The sequence below is a fragment of the Mercurialis annua genome, linkage group LG7 (genome assembly GCF_937616625.2).
Source record: "Mercurialis annua linkage group LG7, ddMerAnnu1.2, whole genome shotgun sequence".
NCBI lineage: Eukaryota > Viridiplantae > Streptophyta > Magnoliopsida > Malpighiales > Euphorbiaceae > Mercurialis > Mercurialis annua.
The window spans coordinates 47,787,320-47,806,074 of NC_065576.1; the positions used below are offsets into that span (position 1 = coordinate 47,787,320).

At 29.6% G+C, this 18,755-nt stretch overlaps 3 protein-coding genes across 3 annotated transcripts; 2 read left to right on the plus strand and 1 right to left on the minus strand.

The window, feature by feature from the left end:
• The first annotated feature begins 100 nt into the window (after positions 1-100).
• Positions 101-815, plus strand: LOC126654810 (signal peptidase complex subunit 1-like). Its single transcript, XM_050348804.1, has 2 exons — positions 101-201; positions 348-815. The coding sequence occupies exon 2, from the start codon at positions 348-350 to the stop codon at positions 627-629; it is 282 nt and encodes a 93-aa protein (XP_050204761.1). The 5' UTR covers positions 101-201; the 3' UTR covers positions 630-815.
• A 2,206-nt stretch (positions 816-3,021) lies between these two features.
• LOC126656129 (putative F-box protein At3g16210) lies at positions 3,022-4,687 on the plus strand. Its single transcript, XM_056103615.1, has 2 exons — positions 3,022-3,950; positions 4,015-4,687. Exons 1-2 carry the CDS (start codon positions 3,404-3,406, stop codon positions 4,614-4,616), a joined length of 1,149 nt encoding a protein of 382 aa, XP_055959590.1. The 5' UTR covers positions 3,022-3,403; the 3' UTR covers positions 4,617-4,687.
• A 4-nt stretch (positions 4,688-4,691) lies between these two features.
• On the minus strand, positions 4,692-8,129 carry LOC126656127 (small ribosomal subunit biogenesis GTPase RsgA 1, mitochondrial). Its single transcript, XM_050350611.2, has 5 exons — positions 7,222-8,129; positions 6,035-6,256; positions 5,747-5,941; positions 5,449-5,642; positions 4,692-5,105 (listed from the first exon to the last, which is right to left on the minus strand). The coding sequence occupies exons 1-5, from the start codon at positions 7,912-7,914 to the stop codon at positions 4,916-4,918; spliced, it is 1,494 nt and encodes a 497-aa protein (XP_050206568.1). The 5' UTR covers positions 7,915-8,129; the 3' UTR covers positions 4,692-4,915.
• Between the last annotated feature and the right edge of the window lie 10,626 nt (positions 8,130-18,755).

Consider the following 18,755-nt stretch of genomic DNA (forward strand, 5'->3'; position numbering starts at 1 on the left):
AAAGGACCTATTAAATTAAATCTGTTAACTATAGGGATCTAATGAATACAAAACTTTAGAAAAGGCTGGATGAATAAAAACATAAAAATACAAGGGCCTCAGGATTGATTTAGCCATTAAAAAAATTAAAAAAACTGTGGCTCCTACCTATTATTTACAATTTACATCACTCTCTCTTCGGCTAGATCCAAATTATTCAAGGTCAGATTTTCAATTCCTTCCTAATTTATAATAATCTCTTTACAATTTCATTCGATTTTTGAAATTAGGATCGTAAATTACTTTTTTCAGCCTCAATTTTAATCAATATAATTTTAGGGTTTTGAATTTTGTTTTTGTTTGTTCAGATGGATTGGCAAGGGCAGAAGCTTGCAGAGCAGCTAATGCAGATCATGCTGTTAGCATTCGCAGTGGTGGCTTTTGCTACAGGATACATAACGGCGTCGTTTCAAACTATGATTCAAATTTACGCAGCTGGTGTTGTTCTCACTACTTTAATTACTATCCCTAATTGGCCTTTTTTCAATCGTAATCCTCTGAAATGGCTCGATCCTAGTGAAGCCGATAAGCATCCGAAGCCTCAGGTTCAGCCTGTATCATCTTCCAAAAAGAAATCTGCTAAAAAATAGGCTTTAGCATTTGCTAAGGGTTTTATAATATTGAAATGAGGAATAGAATTGAATTTTATTGGGTTTAGTTTGATGTTACAGTGAAGTTTGTTCGTTACAAAACAATTTAAGATTTAGACAATGGCAAGTTATATCTGTTCTTGCTTGATTTGATTGTTTATGATCAGAAGAAAGTGCATTTATTTAGTGTTTTTGTGTTGCGATGATTTTTGGTGTTTTCTGTTTTAAAACATTGTTTGAAATGTTTGAAGATTTCAATTCTGTTTAGCTAATTTAATCTTTAGAAAGCTCATAGTTGCTAGATTTCCGTTCTTTTAACTTAGAAAATGAAACAGCGCATTATGGAATAAATGAAATTGGCTTTGCAAGAATTTCTGTCGGATTTAATTTTTGACATAATCGATCAGAATACAGGTGAAGTACGTTTGGTCGGATTTTTAGTATCCTAGCTATATATGTATGTGTTGCTTTGACTGTCATTTGCAAAAAGGATATTAATCTGCTGAGTAGCATGTCTTGTTTGCCATTGGCGCATTGCTTTAGGTTTGTAAAGAGTCCTTATGGAAAAACATTGAGAATATAGGTGCTGCCTATATTCTAGTTTTCCCAATGTTAAGCATGTGTGGATATTTATGCAAGCATGAAATTAATGCTTGACTGTGGCAGATGATAGATTAGCAAAGAGAAGCATATATAAACAGTCATTTGTTAATAACCTATATTCTTGGCGGAAAATCAGTCATGTGTTTTGACAGCATACTTGTTTCCGAAGTATGCTTTGTTGTGATATATTCCTTAGATAATTAAAATATATAGAATACTCGCAATGTATGGAGAGCAAGTTTATGTGCGTAATCACTCCCATGAATTATTTATTGCTTTGTAGTCCGCATTTGGGATGTCGAACTTTGTAATAGTTTTGAGCTGCTAAACTCATACATGCAGTTGTTTTTGTGGGGGTTTATCGACTCTTATAAGTTTGTTGCCCACTTTCATTTTGCTATCCTAGCAAACTCTGCTACCCGCCATTTTAGTGATTAACTTCTGCCTGCGTTTTCGGTGTCATATTACCGAAATTGCTATGGCAATACTATCTGAAAACTGAACGTGTGATTGAAGACTGGGATATAATGCATGTTTTGCTTTGAAGCAGAATTCACTCACTGTTGAAGTAATCTTTGAGGGTATTTCTGTGGTGAAAACATGTTGGACTTACCTTTAAAATCAAATTTCTGGTACACTGTTAGATGGATAGATGTAGTTGAAGTTTACCAATAAGCCGAATGATAATATATCGCTAACATGTATCATTCTTTGGATGTCCTATTTTCAATTAGACTCTACTTGGTAGACCACATTACTATTTTTTTTTTTATAACCGTTTCTAATGACCTGATACGGAGCAAGATGTAAAATTTTGATTTGCAGATCACCTTACAAAATAAATATAAAAATTGTATAATTGCTCTATCACAATAAAATTCAATTTTTCTCTGTTTAAAAGAAACTGGTCAATCCTTCATAAAAAGACAAACCTTTAATAGAAAAAGACAATCGTTGTAATAAAGATATCAAAAAAACTAATATAACTTATAAATAATTTCATCTTTAGTCTTAAAATGTCTTGATATCTGATTTTTGATTTACGTATATATTAAAGTGTGTCTAAACACATTAAATAGCAATTACTCTACAAATTAATACACAGAAGTCTGATTTAAGCAAAAAAAGTATCAGAGTCCTTTATTTTACAGGTTAACCTCAACTCCATCAATAACAGTTGGCAAAATCATATATACACCCCAAAAAAATATATTATAAAACACTTATGATGCACCCTAAAGATAGTTATAAAATACTCATACCATACAGTTAATTGCGCACCTGTCAGCATTAGCATACCACGTATAACCATTGTTGGCCAAAAGAAAATTCGGGAAAATTCCGACGGCCGGTCACTGGACTCCGGCGATGTATTTTTGATGTTTTCCTAATGTTATTTTTAATGCAATATTTTTATAAATAAAAACCTAATAAAAATAAAAATTAAGAGGTAAAGTATGAAATGTAATTTTAAAATTTTACAGTTTATTTTCTGTAAATAAATTTTAAAACATGATGAATGATGTAGTTTCCTCAATAGTAAATATGGAGAAAGTAATAAACATAAACATTGAAAAATCCATGTTTATGCACGAGACTTTGATTTGTACTCAAATGGTAAATATGGAGAAATAAAATATGGAAATGTACATATTTATGCATGAGACTTTTATTTGTGCTCAAATTGTAAAAATGGAGAAAACAAGTAAAACAAAATATGGAAATATCCATATTTATGCACGAGACTCTTATTTGTAGTACTTAAATAGTAAATATTAAGAAAATAAAAAAAATATGGAAATAAATTATATTTATGCATGACACTTTTATTTGTACCCAAATAGCACTCGATGTGAACAAACAAATAAATATAATTCTGAAGTCTTTTCTCAAAAGAAAAAACTATAGTAAATTCTTAATTCTTTATGAAACAAGCAAACCGCTATTTATTTTAGGGTTTTTGTTTACAGGGGAATTGAACACACAGAAAAGAAAAAGGTATGGTCTTTATCAATATCATCCGATCTTTTTTGTAGTTATATTTCTTGATATTTAAACGTTTAAAACGTTACAAACAAATTCAAACGTTTCACTTTTTAGCAATTTAAACCAAATGTTCAAAACGTTTAATTTAACAGATATTATTTTTTTGGTCGTAGAAGGCATCAACAATGGTTACGAAGAAGAGCAGAAAAGTAGGGAGAAGAAGCTTACACTGTGTTGGTGATGATCTTCTCTGCGAAATTCTCATACGAATTCCTTATAAATCTGCCTTCGCATGCAAGACAGTATGCAAGCGTTGGTTACTTCTGATATCCGATCCATATTTTATAACTCGCTCTGTCGCCTTCCACCATCTCCGTCGTCAAGAACAACAAGCTGAAGATAATCAGCCTGCATTATCCCTCGAGTTCTTGCCTCTTTATAGAATAAAAAAGGGTCCAATTAATGTTGTGGGTTCTTGCAATGGATTGTTCTTGTGCATATATGGTTTTAATTTTCACCGTGAATTCGGTTTCGCTTCCGCACCCTCCCGTTTCGCAAGCTTCGTTTGCAACCCTTTTACAAGGCAATGGGCTGCGATCCCCGGCCCTCCTCGTGTACCTGCGTGCATGGGTTTCATATGTGATCCTTACTACGAAATAAACGAACAAGTGTGCATCAACTCCGGTTGTAAATTCAAGGTGGTGGCTGTTCCGCGATTCAACGCTCAAACAGGTGCGTCAATTTTGTATTTGTCGAGGTTATTCGGCTGTTCTACTAACGGCCTTTTGTTCAACAGGTGATACGACTGAGTTTCACGTGGATGTGTTCTCATCGGAGACTGGAAAATGGGCTGAAGTGATTGCATCGTCAACTGAAAAAATTGTAAGATTGTCGTGGCATACCCGCCACAGGGTCTCCGTGTGTAGAAAAAAGATGTTTTGGCTCACCTGGACCAGAATTCTTGTGTATGATCCCTACAATAATAAGGTCAAATGCCTTAGCGGACCTCCTCCAGAACCAGACGCAGTCCTGAGGGGATCTCTAGGCGTTTCGCGTGACTCGTTATGGATGTTTCAGGCTATGGGTTCGAAAATAAAAATGTGGCAACTCGAAGACGAAAAGAGGTGGAGTTTGCAAGGATGTCTTGACTTAAAAGTGATGAGTATGCCTGATTGGACATGGAGATGGAGCACAAAAATTAAATGCGTCGATTTTGGTGTTCCGGATGTTATCTGGCTGATGGATATAACACGCATTTCTCTCAATTTTAGGACCAATACATGGAAAACGTTTGCCCGCGAGCATTGTAATAAGCTGTTTACTTACGCAGTACCAATTTGGCCAACTCCAATTCCTCAACTCCCATCTCATATTTCCTCTTCTAGCTCTAAAATTTAGTGTTTGATATAACAAGTCTATATTATTGTCGATTTGTTTCTAACAAGTTTATATTATTATTGATTTAGCCAGCGGTAAAGAAAGGAAACTACTCATTCCCATTAGATTTAACAAAACACCATGCTACGAGTCTCTGTGCCAGCAATAAAGCAAGACAATATTTATGCCCAGAGTCTCTGCTACCAAGCATAGCTGATAAGCCTCCGATTCTCATCTATACAAATTCGACTGTTTGATGGAAAAAGCAGTCGAAATAAACAACTATTTACAAGGTATTCGATAAAGTAGTTCAAGCGTTTCTACTGATTTTCATCCTTTAGTGCCCTTAAGACAGGATCATTTTCCTCATCTAGTAAGTTATCGTCATCATCAAGTTCATCCCACTCATCCAACAGAGATTGATTTATGCTTTTGCGAGATTGTCTTCTATGCTTCTTGGGTTCCAAGCGAGGCTCAGCTTGCTGGACTCCCATATCTCCAGCTTTATACCTGCAATTTGTACATTAAAATTACAAAATAATAGTGAGAAACATTTATTGGTCGATAATATCAGAATCCACTGAATCATCCTAGTAACCATAACATTTTGATAACAGGACTATCAAAAGTTGTAACTTATAAGATGACAAGTTACCCTACTATATGCATGAAATTAAAAGCTGTGCTAATCTAGGACAAAAAAGCGCCAAGTTTAACAAAAGATGATAAAAAAATAAAAAAATTATGATAGCAGAGACGCCAGATACTCTATTGCAAGCACGTATTCACAACAAAGCCTTTGTCAAACACTTGATGTTTACTTTTTTATTTTTTCAAACAGTCTGTAGCATACCTTACATCACTCTCCTTTTTGGTTCCATATGTTCTCAACTGAAATTCCTCCCTGATTCTGATCTCATCAAGAAGTTGAAAGTAGAAGGGATATCTTTCCCAATCGCTTTTCACAACGCACCCAGGCTCACCAAGATGTAAGCAGTCATTAAATGCACACTTAGCAGGAGCACAGGCGCTGAGTATTCTCCGTACCTGAAACAATATATAAGTTACGAAAAGGACGTTTGAACACAGCAAAATACATTTAAATCATTCACGTGAAGCATCTGAGCATAGGTCCGAAAAAAAACTCAAACCTCAGGGAATGTCTCTGCAAGAGATTGCTTTGTTACTTTTAGCAAACTAGGCTGGTTAAACCCAGGAGTATCAGCAAGATAACCACTGCCAGATAATGGAAGCAAAGAAACATTACGAGTAGTATGCTTCCCTCTACCACTTCTTGTTGAAACTTCGCCAACACGCTGATCCTCAAACCAATTACTATCTAATATCTGGTATAAACACATCAATGCAAGCAAACATAAAACAGAGCTCGACATAAACACGGAAAAACGTAAGGTAAAGATTAGAAAGATAGAACCCACATGGTCAAACAAATTTTCATTTTCTGATGCATCGCAAGCTCGGGGGTTATTTCTCAGAACATTGATTAGGCTGGATTTTCCAACTCCACTGGGACCCACAATTACAGTTGTCTGATCTCTCAACATAAATGCAAGGGTGTCAAGTCCCTGCTTGGATTGAACACTGCAAAACACTGGTTCATAACCCCAGCTATGCAGTTTCAATTTCCATGAAGTCAACGTCTGCATAAGCCAACCAAAACACGTACAATCAATGACACTAATTTACTGCTCCTTATATAGACACCTACAAGAAGCTAGCGAGTAGCGATGTTTGCAAGTAATAATGCGCATGCTAAGAGCAACTTCATAGAAAAACTTTTGAGGATCGACAACAAGAAAAATAACAAAGACAGTGAAAAACATAAGTAGTTAAATCAGTCCATAAAACAATGGGAATTAACTAGATTGCTACCAATGCAGCCAAGCTGCCTATGTGACGACAGACTAAGTAAAGATCAAGTTACAGCAGAGACCTTATTTATTGCTTCAAGCAACATGTATTTGGATTTTTCCATGGAACTATGTTGTTTACGCTCTCAAAGATACATTACCTTCAGAGTCACACAACTCACACCAAACTAAAGCAAGTATAAAGTAAATGTCCTGCCACATAACAGCAACCAGCAACCAGCAACCACAATATCACGAAACAATTTCATCTACAACACGATAGAAACCGAACATGCCCCTTCCAAACATGCCCACCGATTCACCTCAATTCTTACAGGTATGTCACTTATAGCACGCTACTCATATATTTCAAGCAAAATCTTCCAAATTTTCCAAAATTAAAAAACCACATCGATAGCAATTACCACCTTTCCATTTCCACAAATGAGAACTAGCTAAAACAGAACTCAATCAAATAAAATTCCGACATTTTTAGACTTGCCAAACACTATGTTTTCGACACACAGAGTACTAGAAAACACAAATAACATTACAACTATAAACACCACTACCACACCCACAGTATAGCAGCCCGGATTCAACTGACCCAAATTAACTTACACGTCTAATCCACTGGCCCAAAATGGTTAACCCAAATTAATTTAGCAGTTGAATCATAAGCATTGTTAATAATTTCTTGGTATTGAAGCTAATAGACACAAACTTAAAAAGATTATAAGAAAAATAAACAATACCTCATCATCAACAAGTTCAGCTTTATTAAGAGCAAGAGTTAACGGAATACGAGTTGACTCAGCTTCAATTAAAAACCTAGTAAGCAAAAAGGGTTCAATTTTGGGTTGCTCCATTGAAAAAAGAACCAACAAATGATCCACATTAGCAACCGGAGGATCCATTATCTCAGTATTCCTCTGAAACACATTCTCAATCATACCCCTACGATCAACCCAATCAATGGACCCTACCACCACTCTATCCCCAACCAAAACTCTGCGTTTTATCTTCTTTAACACCGCTCTCACCACACACAGTAACTCCACTCCGATTTTACTTTTACTGTCTCCATCTTCTTGATCGTCATTCTTCTGGAAGGTTGTAGAAGGAGGTAGCGTTTGGACAATAACGCGCATGAAGTTCGCCTGAGCGGCGGCGACGGTACCGATGGCTTGAGAATCGGAGAGATTCTGTGCTGTGTCCGGCGAGAGGATCGGCGATAGCGTGGTGTATTCTTTGGCTAAGGTTTGTTTGGCTTTGAGCATTTTTCTACTCGGCGGTTGTGATTTTCTTGATACATTTTGCTGCTGTTCTTGTTGTTTGGTTACAATGACAGGGAGGTGGCTGATGGCGGTGGTTATGCGGCGCAGGAGGTGGTGGTTGACGGTGGTCGGAATCCGGTAGCGTAAGAGAGAAAATGAAGCCATCGGCATGGGTAATTAGTAGCTATTAGTTGACTGTGGTGCGAGTTTTTAAGGGCTTTCAATTTGACGGTTACTTTTCAGATAAAGTTTCCGGTTTAGGTATGAAACGACAGGTGATTTGCAGTTATATAGGTACTGTGCATGGTCGTTTAGTACCTGGCAAGCTTGAGGGACTGTAGTTGTGTAGTGGATAAGAGTAAGAAAACATACCACTGATGGAATTTGACTAAAATCGGATTATTTTCTCTTTAAAACTAATTATCCATCTAAACAGCAGGGCCGGCCTTAGACAAGATGAGGCCCTAAACGATTTTTAGACTATTTATAAAAAAAATTATTTTTATCAAAGTATTTCAACTTGTTTTAATTTTTTCATAAAATTACGTTCATTTTCACTTTTATTTTTATAAAATATGTTTCTAGTAGATCATTGATAATTTTTTTAAAAGTACATTATAAATAAAAGAAGAAAAAAAACATTTTATAAAAAGTTAAAAAACATATTTATTTATGTTTTTTATTATATAGATAATACATATAGATTAAGCTCTAGACAATAAAAATATATAAATTAAATATTAATTTAGATGGTAATAGTCGGAATCTACATACGTATTATTAAGAAGTCTATTCAATTTTTTTAATTAAATTTACAACTCCAATTATTAAAATGCCCGATATATAAATATATTAAGAGGTTTATTTTTAAAAAAATTAAAATAAATATGGGACTCTTTGCAATTTAGAGCTTTACTTATTAAAATATCTAGTTAATCTATAAAATAAATTTTTTAATACATATCACTAAAAAATTTAATAAAACACATTTAGGATAATTAATAATTTTTTTATAAAATATTTTTTTTTTTGAAGGATCCCATATTCAAATGGGGCCCTTCAAAAGTGGAGGTCGTAGACATAGGCTTTAGTGGCCTATGCCTAAGGCCTGGCCTGCTAAACAAAAACTGATTTAACTGAATTTACTACTGTAATTTTAAAAATATAAAACCAAATATGTATTTTTGAAAGGTATAACATAAAAGTAATTATAACAAATTAGAATTTATCGACGAAGATCAAATTACAAATAAAAAAAACTATATAATAAAAAAATTATATAATCTTTAAAATTTTAAACTATCAAATAATAAGCAACAATTAAGGATACAAACAATTAAAATTAGTCGAAAACAAGAAAAATCTAAACAAATATTTCGATATATCTTTCTTTTAATTTGACGGACGATCCGTTAAAACCTAATATTTACGATAATCATATTGAATGAGATTCTAAAAAGTTAGATTTATAAATCTCCCGGGTTTTTAGATCTACAAAAACGTAATTTTAACGCCTGAATAAACACTAAAGATTCTTAGAAAATATATAAAATTGAACCATAAAAAATAAGATAAAAATCTAAACAGAAAGATAAACTTCCTATAGATTTAGAAAATCAAAAAACAAAAACTATAAAATAAGTAGTAATATGAGCGGAACGAAGATGATTTTCTGATTTAAAACAGAAAAAATCATTTTCTTCCAACTTTAAAAAGCTGAAAATGAAGAGAATTTTTTTTTGTAGAAAAAGAGAGTAATAAATTTTAATAATTTATTATTGACCTTACTTCTCCTAACTAGATATCTATTTGATTAATTCAATTCAATTAATAAAAAATAAAAGTATTTTAATTTTCAACTAATCAAATTTTTGATAAACTATTATTTGTGGGCGAGCTAAAATTATTTATTAAATGAATGGAATTAATAAATTATACTAATATTAAAGTAACTTGAATAAGAATAAATTTATTAAATCGAATTAATATAGTTTAATATAGTGTTTGCTCCTGTAAATATTAGAGACCATATGTATTTTGCTTTTTAGAGTCCATCATAAAGCAGTTAGGTCCATTCAACATTTCAAAATGCTCTATCCATGCGACATTTTAAAATGCTCTATGCATTCAACATTTTTTTTTAGCATAGGCTATAATTCAATAAATGAAGTGAAAGTATTTATATACAGAGATAACAACTCCTCATCATAATGAGAGAGTGATATCAAACTCAAATGATGATACTGTAAAACAGTCATCTAATAGGGCTTTTTGACTATAAAATGAGCCACCCAAATATATATATATATATATATATATATATATATATATATATATATATATATATATATATAAAGTGACCAGAAAATTAAACTGAAACTAATTATCACTTCAAATCCATGCACCAATAAAAAAAATGTGATTGTTCCTTTAAAGATGAGATGATATTATAGTAACAACTTTTCCATAGATGTCTAAAATTTCGATAATTTTGCCATAATTAAATCAGCCAAATATTAACCAATAAAATAAAATTAGCCATTAAATATAAGTTTATGGTTATTTTGTTCGTATAAAGTATTTTAATTTATTTATTTATGACTATTGGATGAATTTTACTAATTTTCTTTCAATAGAAAAATAAATAAAATAAATACAACAAAGTAACCATAGAAAAAGTCATCAAATATATGTTATTGCCATAAAGACCAATTCACGTATTGAATTATTCTACCATGATATATATACCATATTTATAAAATAGGCCCCTATTTCGATTTGTTATATTTGTGTTATTTTTGGTGTATATTTTATTTTTTGAAAGGATTTTGTGCATATTTAATTTTTTTTTTTTGATCTGATCATGAGGTGTCCTGAACGGGTTCCAACTATGAAACGACACCTTTAAACCTTCCACATTCAGACTAATCCCCATTCGAGCCGGGTAGGTCCCTTGCGGGAGGCAAAGCTCTGACCCCAAGTTTTAAACAGCTGCATACATGAGTACGGTTCAAACCCGCGACCTCACTTAAGCTAGAAGAGCGCCTTACCAACTCATCTACGCCTTAGGGTTGTGCATATTTAATATTAATGTAAGTTATTGGTTAATCAAATCAATTTTTGTGATTAAGTTCGCTTTATTAGTAAAAAAAATCAATTTAACCAGTCAATTAATAATAGAAAATGACTGTATCGCCAAATTGACTGTCTTCACCCCTATATTAGAGGTCCAAATGAATTATAAATTACAAAATATGAAGTGATTTATTTCTTACATTTATTATAAAAAAAGATATATTTAAATTAAAACATATGAATGAAATCATAAATTAAATTTAAATATCCACAAAATGGAAATATCAATCATGTTATTTTTTTTTAACTCGGATCATAACATTATAGTAGCAAAGTCAAAGCACCGAAGATTTTTTTTCTACAGATACATTGTATGCACACATTTTCATGTATAGCAATATGGTATGCATCACCTATGAATTTAAACCTTCACATATACATTGCATATTAGAAAATGAAAAAAAAAAAAACAGGTTTACAGTTTATTTAAGCTATATAACTTTTCCTTTTAGAAAGGCAAAATGATCAAAAAAAGGCTAAATTTTTCATGAAAGTTTCGCAAAAGTTCAAACCTTTCAATTTTATCCAATTTGTCCTGAATCACATGATTTTATTTCAATTTTGTCCAACTACATAATTTTGCTTATAAGGCACTAATTTGTAGCATTGCCACATCAGCACCACATGAGCAAAATTATATAATTGGATAAAATTGAAACAAAATCATACATTTCAGGACAAGTTGGATAAAATTAAAAGATTTGAACTTTTATAAAACTTTCATGAAAGATTTGGTATTTTTTTGATTATTTGACCTTTAAAAAATGCTACAATTTTCAAAATGAATCTGTACATTAACATAGAATTATATATTTAAGCAACCAATGAATTGGAAATCAAATGGTACAAGTAGTTTGATAATAATTTAGCTAGGGTCGTGGTTCTGTTTTTATTCTACAAGTACTCTTTCTTTTCCAATTATTAAAAATAAAATTAAGCAAAAATTAAAAGATTATTAATTTGTTAAAATTTTAACGCTTGTTGGAGAAGTTTTATTCACATGATCTTAATGGAATTATATCCATCGCCACATACTATTTGAACTACATAATATTGATTTTTTTAAAAATAATTTAAATCAAATAGTTTTAGAAAGTATGTTTGCACACTTTTTATTTAGGCAAAATATTTGTTTATAACTAGAATCTTAACCATTTTATTAAATATATTTTTAAAATAATAATTTAACATTTTATTTCGTTAATTTTGTGGACTATTGTATATATCCAACCTTCAATTTTAATTTATTGTCGGCATATAATTCTCATTTTAAACCCGAATAATTTTTTTTTAAAAACAAAACAAAAAATTAATTGCGTAATGAAATAAATATTTATAACATAAATCTCAAAACTAAATATAATATAAAATTTGAATATAAATATCAAATTTGTAAAATTGACGGACCAAAATATAAATTACTTTTTATGTTTATATTTGATAAACTAATAAAAGTCATAAAAATAAAAACATTATTTTATCTTTTAATTATATCAAATATATTTCTCAAATTATTATCCAACTTATATTTGTCTTATAAATATAGGTCAACTGCTTTTAAACTAAAATTATGGACATGTATATATTATTAAATTATTATGATTGATTCTTTAATTGGCTTACTATTTGAAATTTTCATATGAATATTTAAATTCAATTCAATCAAAATCACATAAACTATATAAAAATAATTACTTAAAGTTTTGACATTGTTTTTTTTTTTGACAAGACATAGTTATTTATTAACATTTAGAATTCAAAGTCTAAATCAGTTATAATAGTTTTATAGTACTAGTTAGAGAAATTCTTATATAGACTCGGTCTACCACGTTATCCGTAAACCGAGCCAATTATATCATGACACCTCATTAAAATGAGGGTATTCTTGTAATTTTATTTGTTATTTGCATACAATTTTGAATAATAATATTAAAAGAATATCTTCATTTTAATGAAGCGTTGTGATATGACTGGCTCGGTCTACAGATGACGTGATAGACCGAATCTATTTAAAAATTTCTCTACTAGTTAATTTAAGTGATTGGTTATGGTCGGTTTTTTAGTTAATTAAGGACCAAATATCAGGCAATTTCCCCCTATATTTAATAACAACAACACGGAACCACCCTCTTAGATGCCAAAGAGTCATTAATTCACGGCAAGGGTCAATATTTCAGATCCATTTACAGGCGGATTTATGCGTCCGTCTTAACTGGAAATGCTAAAACTTATACTCCCGTCCCACTCTAATTTCTAAAATAACTAAATTACAATTACTAATATAAATTAATAAATGACATAAAAAAATACTTGTATATCCTTTTATTGATAATAGAGCTAATTAATGATATTAGTATATTAGTCAAATTTTCATTAAATATTCACCATTTTCTCATAAAAGACATGACTTTAATTGAGGGTAAAAATGGAAAATTAAATAAAAAAATTATAATTATGTTAGTTTTGTCAATTAGAATGGAGCACCAAAAATTTCATATTTTATCAATTAGAATGGGACGGAGGGAGTAATTTTTATTAAAAATAATTTTAATTTTAAATTCCGTCCTAACTGTTATAAAAGAATTATCGATTAATTTTTTTTCTTACAATTCGTTATTTCTAATTAAATTTTTTAGCTACGCTATTGAAAATCCAGCCTTCCTACTAATAATGATGGAGTATTATTTTTTGACTGTATTATTATTATTATTCAACTATAATTTGATTTCCTTAAAAGAAACTAGGGTAAGAATTTTGCACAAATAGATAGCATGGAAAAAGAAAATGCCGGGAAAATACATATTGAAATGTCACAAGAGTTTGACTAATTAATTGCAAATCTTTAATTTCTTGGAATATTCCTCTGCCAAGATTAGGACGTAAACTCTTGTATTTGGATTTGATAAACAATACGGATACAACTCAAATGCACGTGGCATGGATTACAGTTTTCATGCTTTGTATGCATGGAAATTAAAAATTAATCGATTTAGATATATGTTTTTAATTTCAAAAGCTAATCTTTAATGATAAAAGTGGAATTTAATAGTAAAAGAATAAGTGACTACTCTATAAAACTAAACAAACTAATATAAAATTAAATAAGGGTTAATTACATATAAAATCACCACCTTTACACGAAATTGCAAAAATAACACGACCTTTAAAACGTGGCAATTCAGGGCACCACCTTTCATTTCTTTTCAAAAATAACACGGGCACATTTTTAGTGGCATTTTTGCTGACGTGGCGTGACACGTGGCACTCTCATCGGGTGTCCAAGTCAGCAAAATTTTATCAAAAAATGTGCCCATGTTGTTTTTGAAAAGAAATGAAAGGTGATGCCCTGAATTGACACGTTTTAAAGGTCGTGTTATTTTTGAAAATTCGTGTAAAGGTGGTGATTTTATATGTAATTAACCCATTAAATAATAATCGCTAAAACAGGCATTGAAAAAGAATGTTTTAGCCTAGGTAGCACGGACACGGATACGGGGAAACGGGACACTTGGACACGGCGAAACGGTATAATTTTAAAGTTTTCTATGTAAAAAATGAAATTTCGTGTCCGATACATCAAGTGTCCGAAACGTTTTCGAAACGGGAAACGTCGATTGAATGAAGTGTCCGTGCTACCTAGATTTTAGCTATCAAATGAACCATCCAATAATAATTTCATTTAAAAAGCTGAAATTTAATTTATATTTTTTTAAAAAAAATTATGAATATTCGTTCGAATCATTCCAGCATCTCTCTAATGCGTGGAAGAGTGCATTAACAACTTGACAATCACCTTCAAAAAATCAAACAACAATAATGTTTAAGCAACAATTTTTTGTTAACATCCGTTAATATGTATTGATGGTATTTTTATAAATGAAAAAATATGTTTTACAATTAAAATTATAAAATTGATTAAGTAGATTAATGATTTAATATGCTCAAAATTACTATAATTTTAATTGGACTGAGGATAAAGAATATGCTTTTCAGTACATTAAACTTGATTTCTTTTTGCAGCTTAGCAGTAATCATGACAATGAAACAAAACATAGAAATAAAATTTTATTGCGTTGCCTAATTGTATAAGGCTTAATACAAATCCAAATTGCAGATTGTGATAGATATGTAGTGATACTGATAAATGCCAGACAAGCTCCACGTCTTTCTGTAGTGGGCAGCTACTATAAGAAAATATTTGGCCGTTGATATATAAAAATGTCAACTTTTATAATAACAATAAAGTTTGGCAATGAAGTGGGTTTCAAAATGGTTATAAACCCTTTTAAATTTAAAGAATTTTTATTTTTCCTTTAATTTTTTTTGAAATCATTTTTTTCTTATATCTAAGTATTAAATAACTGATTTTTTTTATAATTTTTTATGTTTTCTGTATATTTTCCAAAAACATACAAAATAGACTCTATTAAACTCTTAATATATGATATATATATATATATAAAAAAAAATATACAAATATTTACAGATATTTATATAAAATTTATATGTCATTTTACGTTTTCCATGCTGTTTATGTTGAATACATCACATACAATTCCGTTATCATGACAACACAATGTTATAGTCGACGTTTCTGACACTTGTACTCTTTGCTTTACAAACTTCAAGCTGTCTTCATAATTAATTATTCATTATTCACTACTCACTTCGTTCTAATAGAGTTGTCCACTTTGAGAAATTTTTTTTGTCCCAAAACTCTTGTTCACTTTCAAAAAGTAACTAACTTTTACATCCAATTTTCCTATATTACCCCTATTTAAAATCCACTAAAGAGTAAATTGAAAGTAAATTGTAAGTGAATCGTATATTAAATAGGGGTATGACAAGAAAAGTAAGGAAAATTTTATAAAACCCATAAACAATAATTGCTTTTCTTAAACTGTGTTGATAAAGGCAAAGTTGACAACTCTATTGAGATGGAGGTAGTAACATTTTTTCCCTTTTGTGAATTCAATGTAAGACTGCTAGATGTCTAAAAGATATACAACTATTATTTCATTTTAAATTTCAACTAAAAACAATGCAATTTTTTTTAAAAAAAAAACTCTAATTTTATAATTTTATACTTATATATTAGAACTTAATTTTTAAAACTACTATATCCAACTAGTATCCTCAAAATTTAAGAACAAAAATAATTTTATTTGCACCTAATATATAGGCTCCTTTTATTGTAATGGCTAATCAGTTTAAAAATTATAAATTTTAACTAGTTTGTAAATTTAATATGAAATTTTAATTTTGACAGATTAATACATGAACTATAAACACAAAATAATTTTCCGTCAAAATAATGTTGATGTGTACATCAGAATAATCACTGTTCCGGCGTGCACATCAACAATTTTATGACAGAAAATCGTTTGATGCTAAAATTATAAAAATTTAAAAATTGGTGTTTAAATTTTTTTAAATTAAAAAAACGTCTTAAATTTATAAAATACGTTAAAATTCGTGATTTATTATGTTGTTAAGCCTTTTTTAAAAAAAATACATAGGCTCTTATTATATGGCTAATATCTAATAGTAGTACTTTATGATTAGAACTTCTAATTACTATTTTATTATATTTTAAAATTATCTCTAGTATTGACTAGATAATGTTATTCCATGGATGCGAGTGCGACAATTCAATTTATCGAAGTGTGTGCCATGGATTCCTGATGCTGTCTTATTCCTTTAAATATTAGGCTTAATCACAAAAAAAATGCCAAACCTATGCGTTTTATGTCAATTATAGCCAAACCTTTAAAAATCACCAGATTTAGCCAAACCTTATATGTTCTGTTTCTTTTTTAGCCATTTTTGAATCGAACCGGTTTTTCTGACACCGTATCGTCCACGTCACCGCCAACTAAGCAATTAGTTGGCATGTCAGCTGAAATATTTAAATAAGATTTGGCTATAATTGACAAAAAAAAAATAGGTTTGGTATTTTTTGGGTGAATAAACCTAATTTTAAATTCAAGCCAATTTTTAAATTTAATAATTAGTAAATTAATCATATCATTTATAAAATTTATATATATTTAAAAATAATTAATATTTCCTATTTAATATTAATTAAAATTAATTTTAATTTTTTATTAAACTTAATTAAATTTAATAAATTTATATTATAATATATTTTAATGAATATGTAATTTAAAAAATGAATTAATGTATTACTTAGAAATTAATGTTGAATTAAATTTGGTGAAAGGGTTTAATGTTCATGATGATTTTGAACTTGATTTATTATTTTTAATGTTGTTGAGATCTTGTTATAACTGAGTTTAGGTAATAAATAAAGTAGTTATGTGTAAATTAAGGTAAGTTTTTGGCTATGCCGAGTAAAATAACATATGCGTTTATGCTTATAAACATCATGATATATATTGATTACACCACAATGAGCTTCACTTTTTAAAGAAAAAAAATGAAAAAATAATTACACTCGTCCTTTAAATAAACAGTCTATTTAGTGATTATGTTTATGTTTATGTGTGTATAGTTGAATTATGAACATTGTTGTATGTTTATTGTGTATATTACTCCCCAGATTGCTCGTCGGAAGACGAACAATTGGGTCTCAAACGACGGCGGTGTCAAAGAACCGACGACTGCAATTTAAAAAAAAAATTAAGATAAATATGATATTTTTTGTTTTTAATAGAATTTAAATTAATTATATATCCATCAAATATGTAAAAAAAATTTATTAGAATTATTTAAATTTAGTAAAAAAAAATTAATGTTAGTTAGCGTTAAATAAAAATATTGTTTTTAAATATATATGAATTTTATTATAATATAATTAATCATTTAATTATTTAATTTTAAAATTAGTTTTATTCACCAAAAAATACCAAACCTATGCATTTTGTGTCAGTTATAGCCAAACCTTATTTAAATATTTCAGCTGCCATGCTAGCCATTTGCTTAGTTGGCGGTGACGTGGACGACACGGTGTCAGAAAAACCGGTTCGATTCAAAAATGGCTAAAAAAGAAACAGAACATATAAGGTTTGGCTAAATCTGGTGAATTTTAAAGGTTTGGCTATAATTGACACAAAACATATAGGTTTGACATTTTTTGGTGATTAAGCCTAAATATTACATCATACTTATCCGAGAAAAATAAAATAAAAAATTTATTATCTCAATAATAAATTCAAAATAATTAATTAAAATATGCTATTTTACTAAAAAGTAAAATATATAAATATAAAAGTACAACACAAATCAATAGATACAAAATATTTTAAAATTAAATTAAACCAAACAATTAATTTATTAAAACAACAAAATATTTTTTTTAAATAAATAAAACATATAAATTGGTGAATTAAAGTGTTAAGATTTTCTGTACACTTTTAAATTTTTATCTTCACCGTGCTCTATTCCAAACATAATTTAATAGTACGACATCAATTTCAATTGATTCAAAAAATTTAAAAATAAAAAATATGAATGAATGCTAAGTAGTATTAATCTGTAGTAAAGATAAATAATAGTTTATTTTTATTATTTTTTATAATTTTTTAAAAACAACTAAAACTTTTTTATGAAAATATAAAAATATTATTTTTTTAAAATTTATGAGGAAAATAATATTCAAACCAAATCCCATGAGAGTGAGTAATGAACCCTATAATTAAACAAGATCTTGAAATTAAAAAGATGTAGCTCAATTGGTCAACATATAGAAGCGGGGTTGTGGAGTTGGATCAAGTGGTGGTGGAGTCCGGTCGAAGTTGACGGCGGGTAGAAATCTTGATAATATATTTTAAGTGATATGATCAAAATTAATTAAATTTGCAACGTTAAAAAGAATATGCACCTCATTTAAGTTAACTCCAATTCCTAGATTTCAA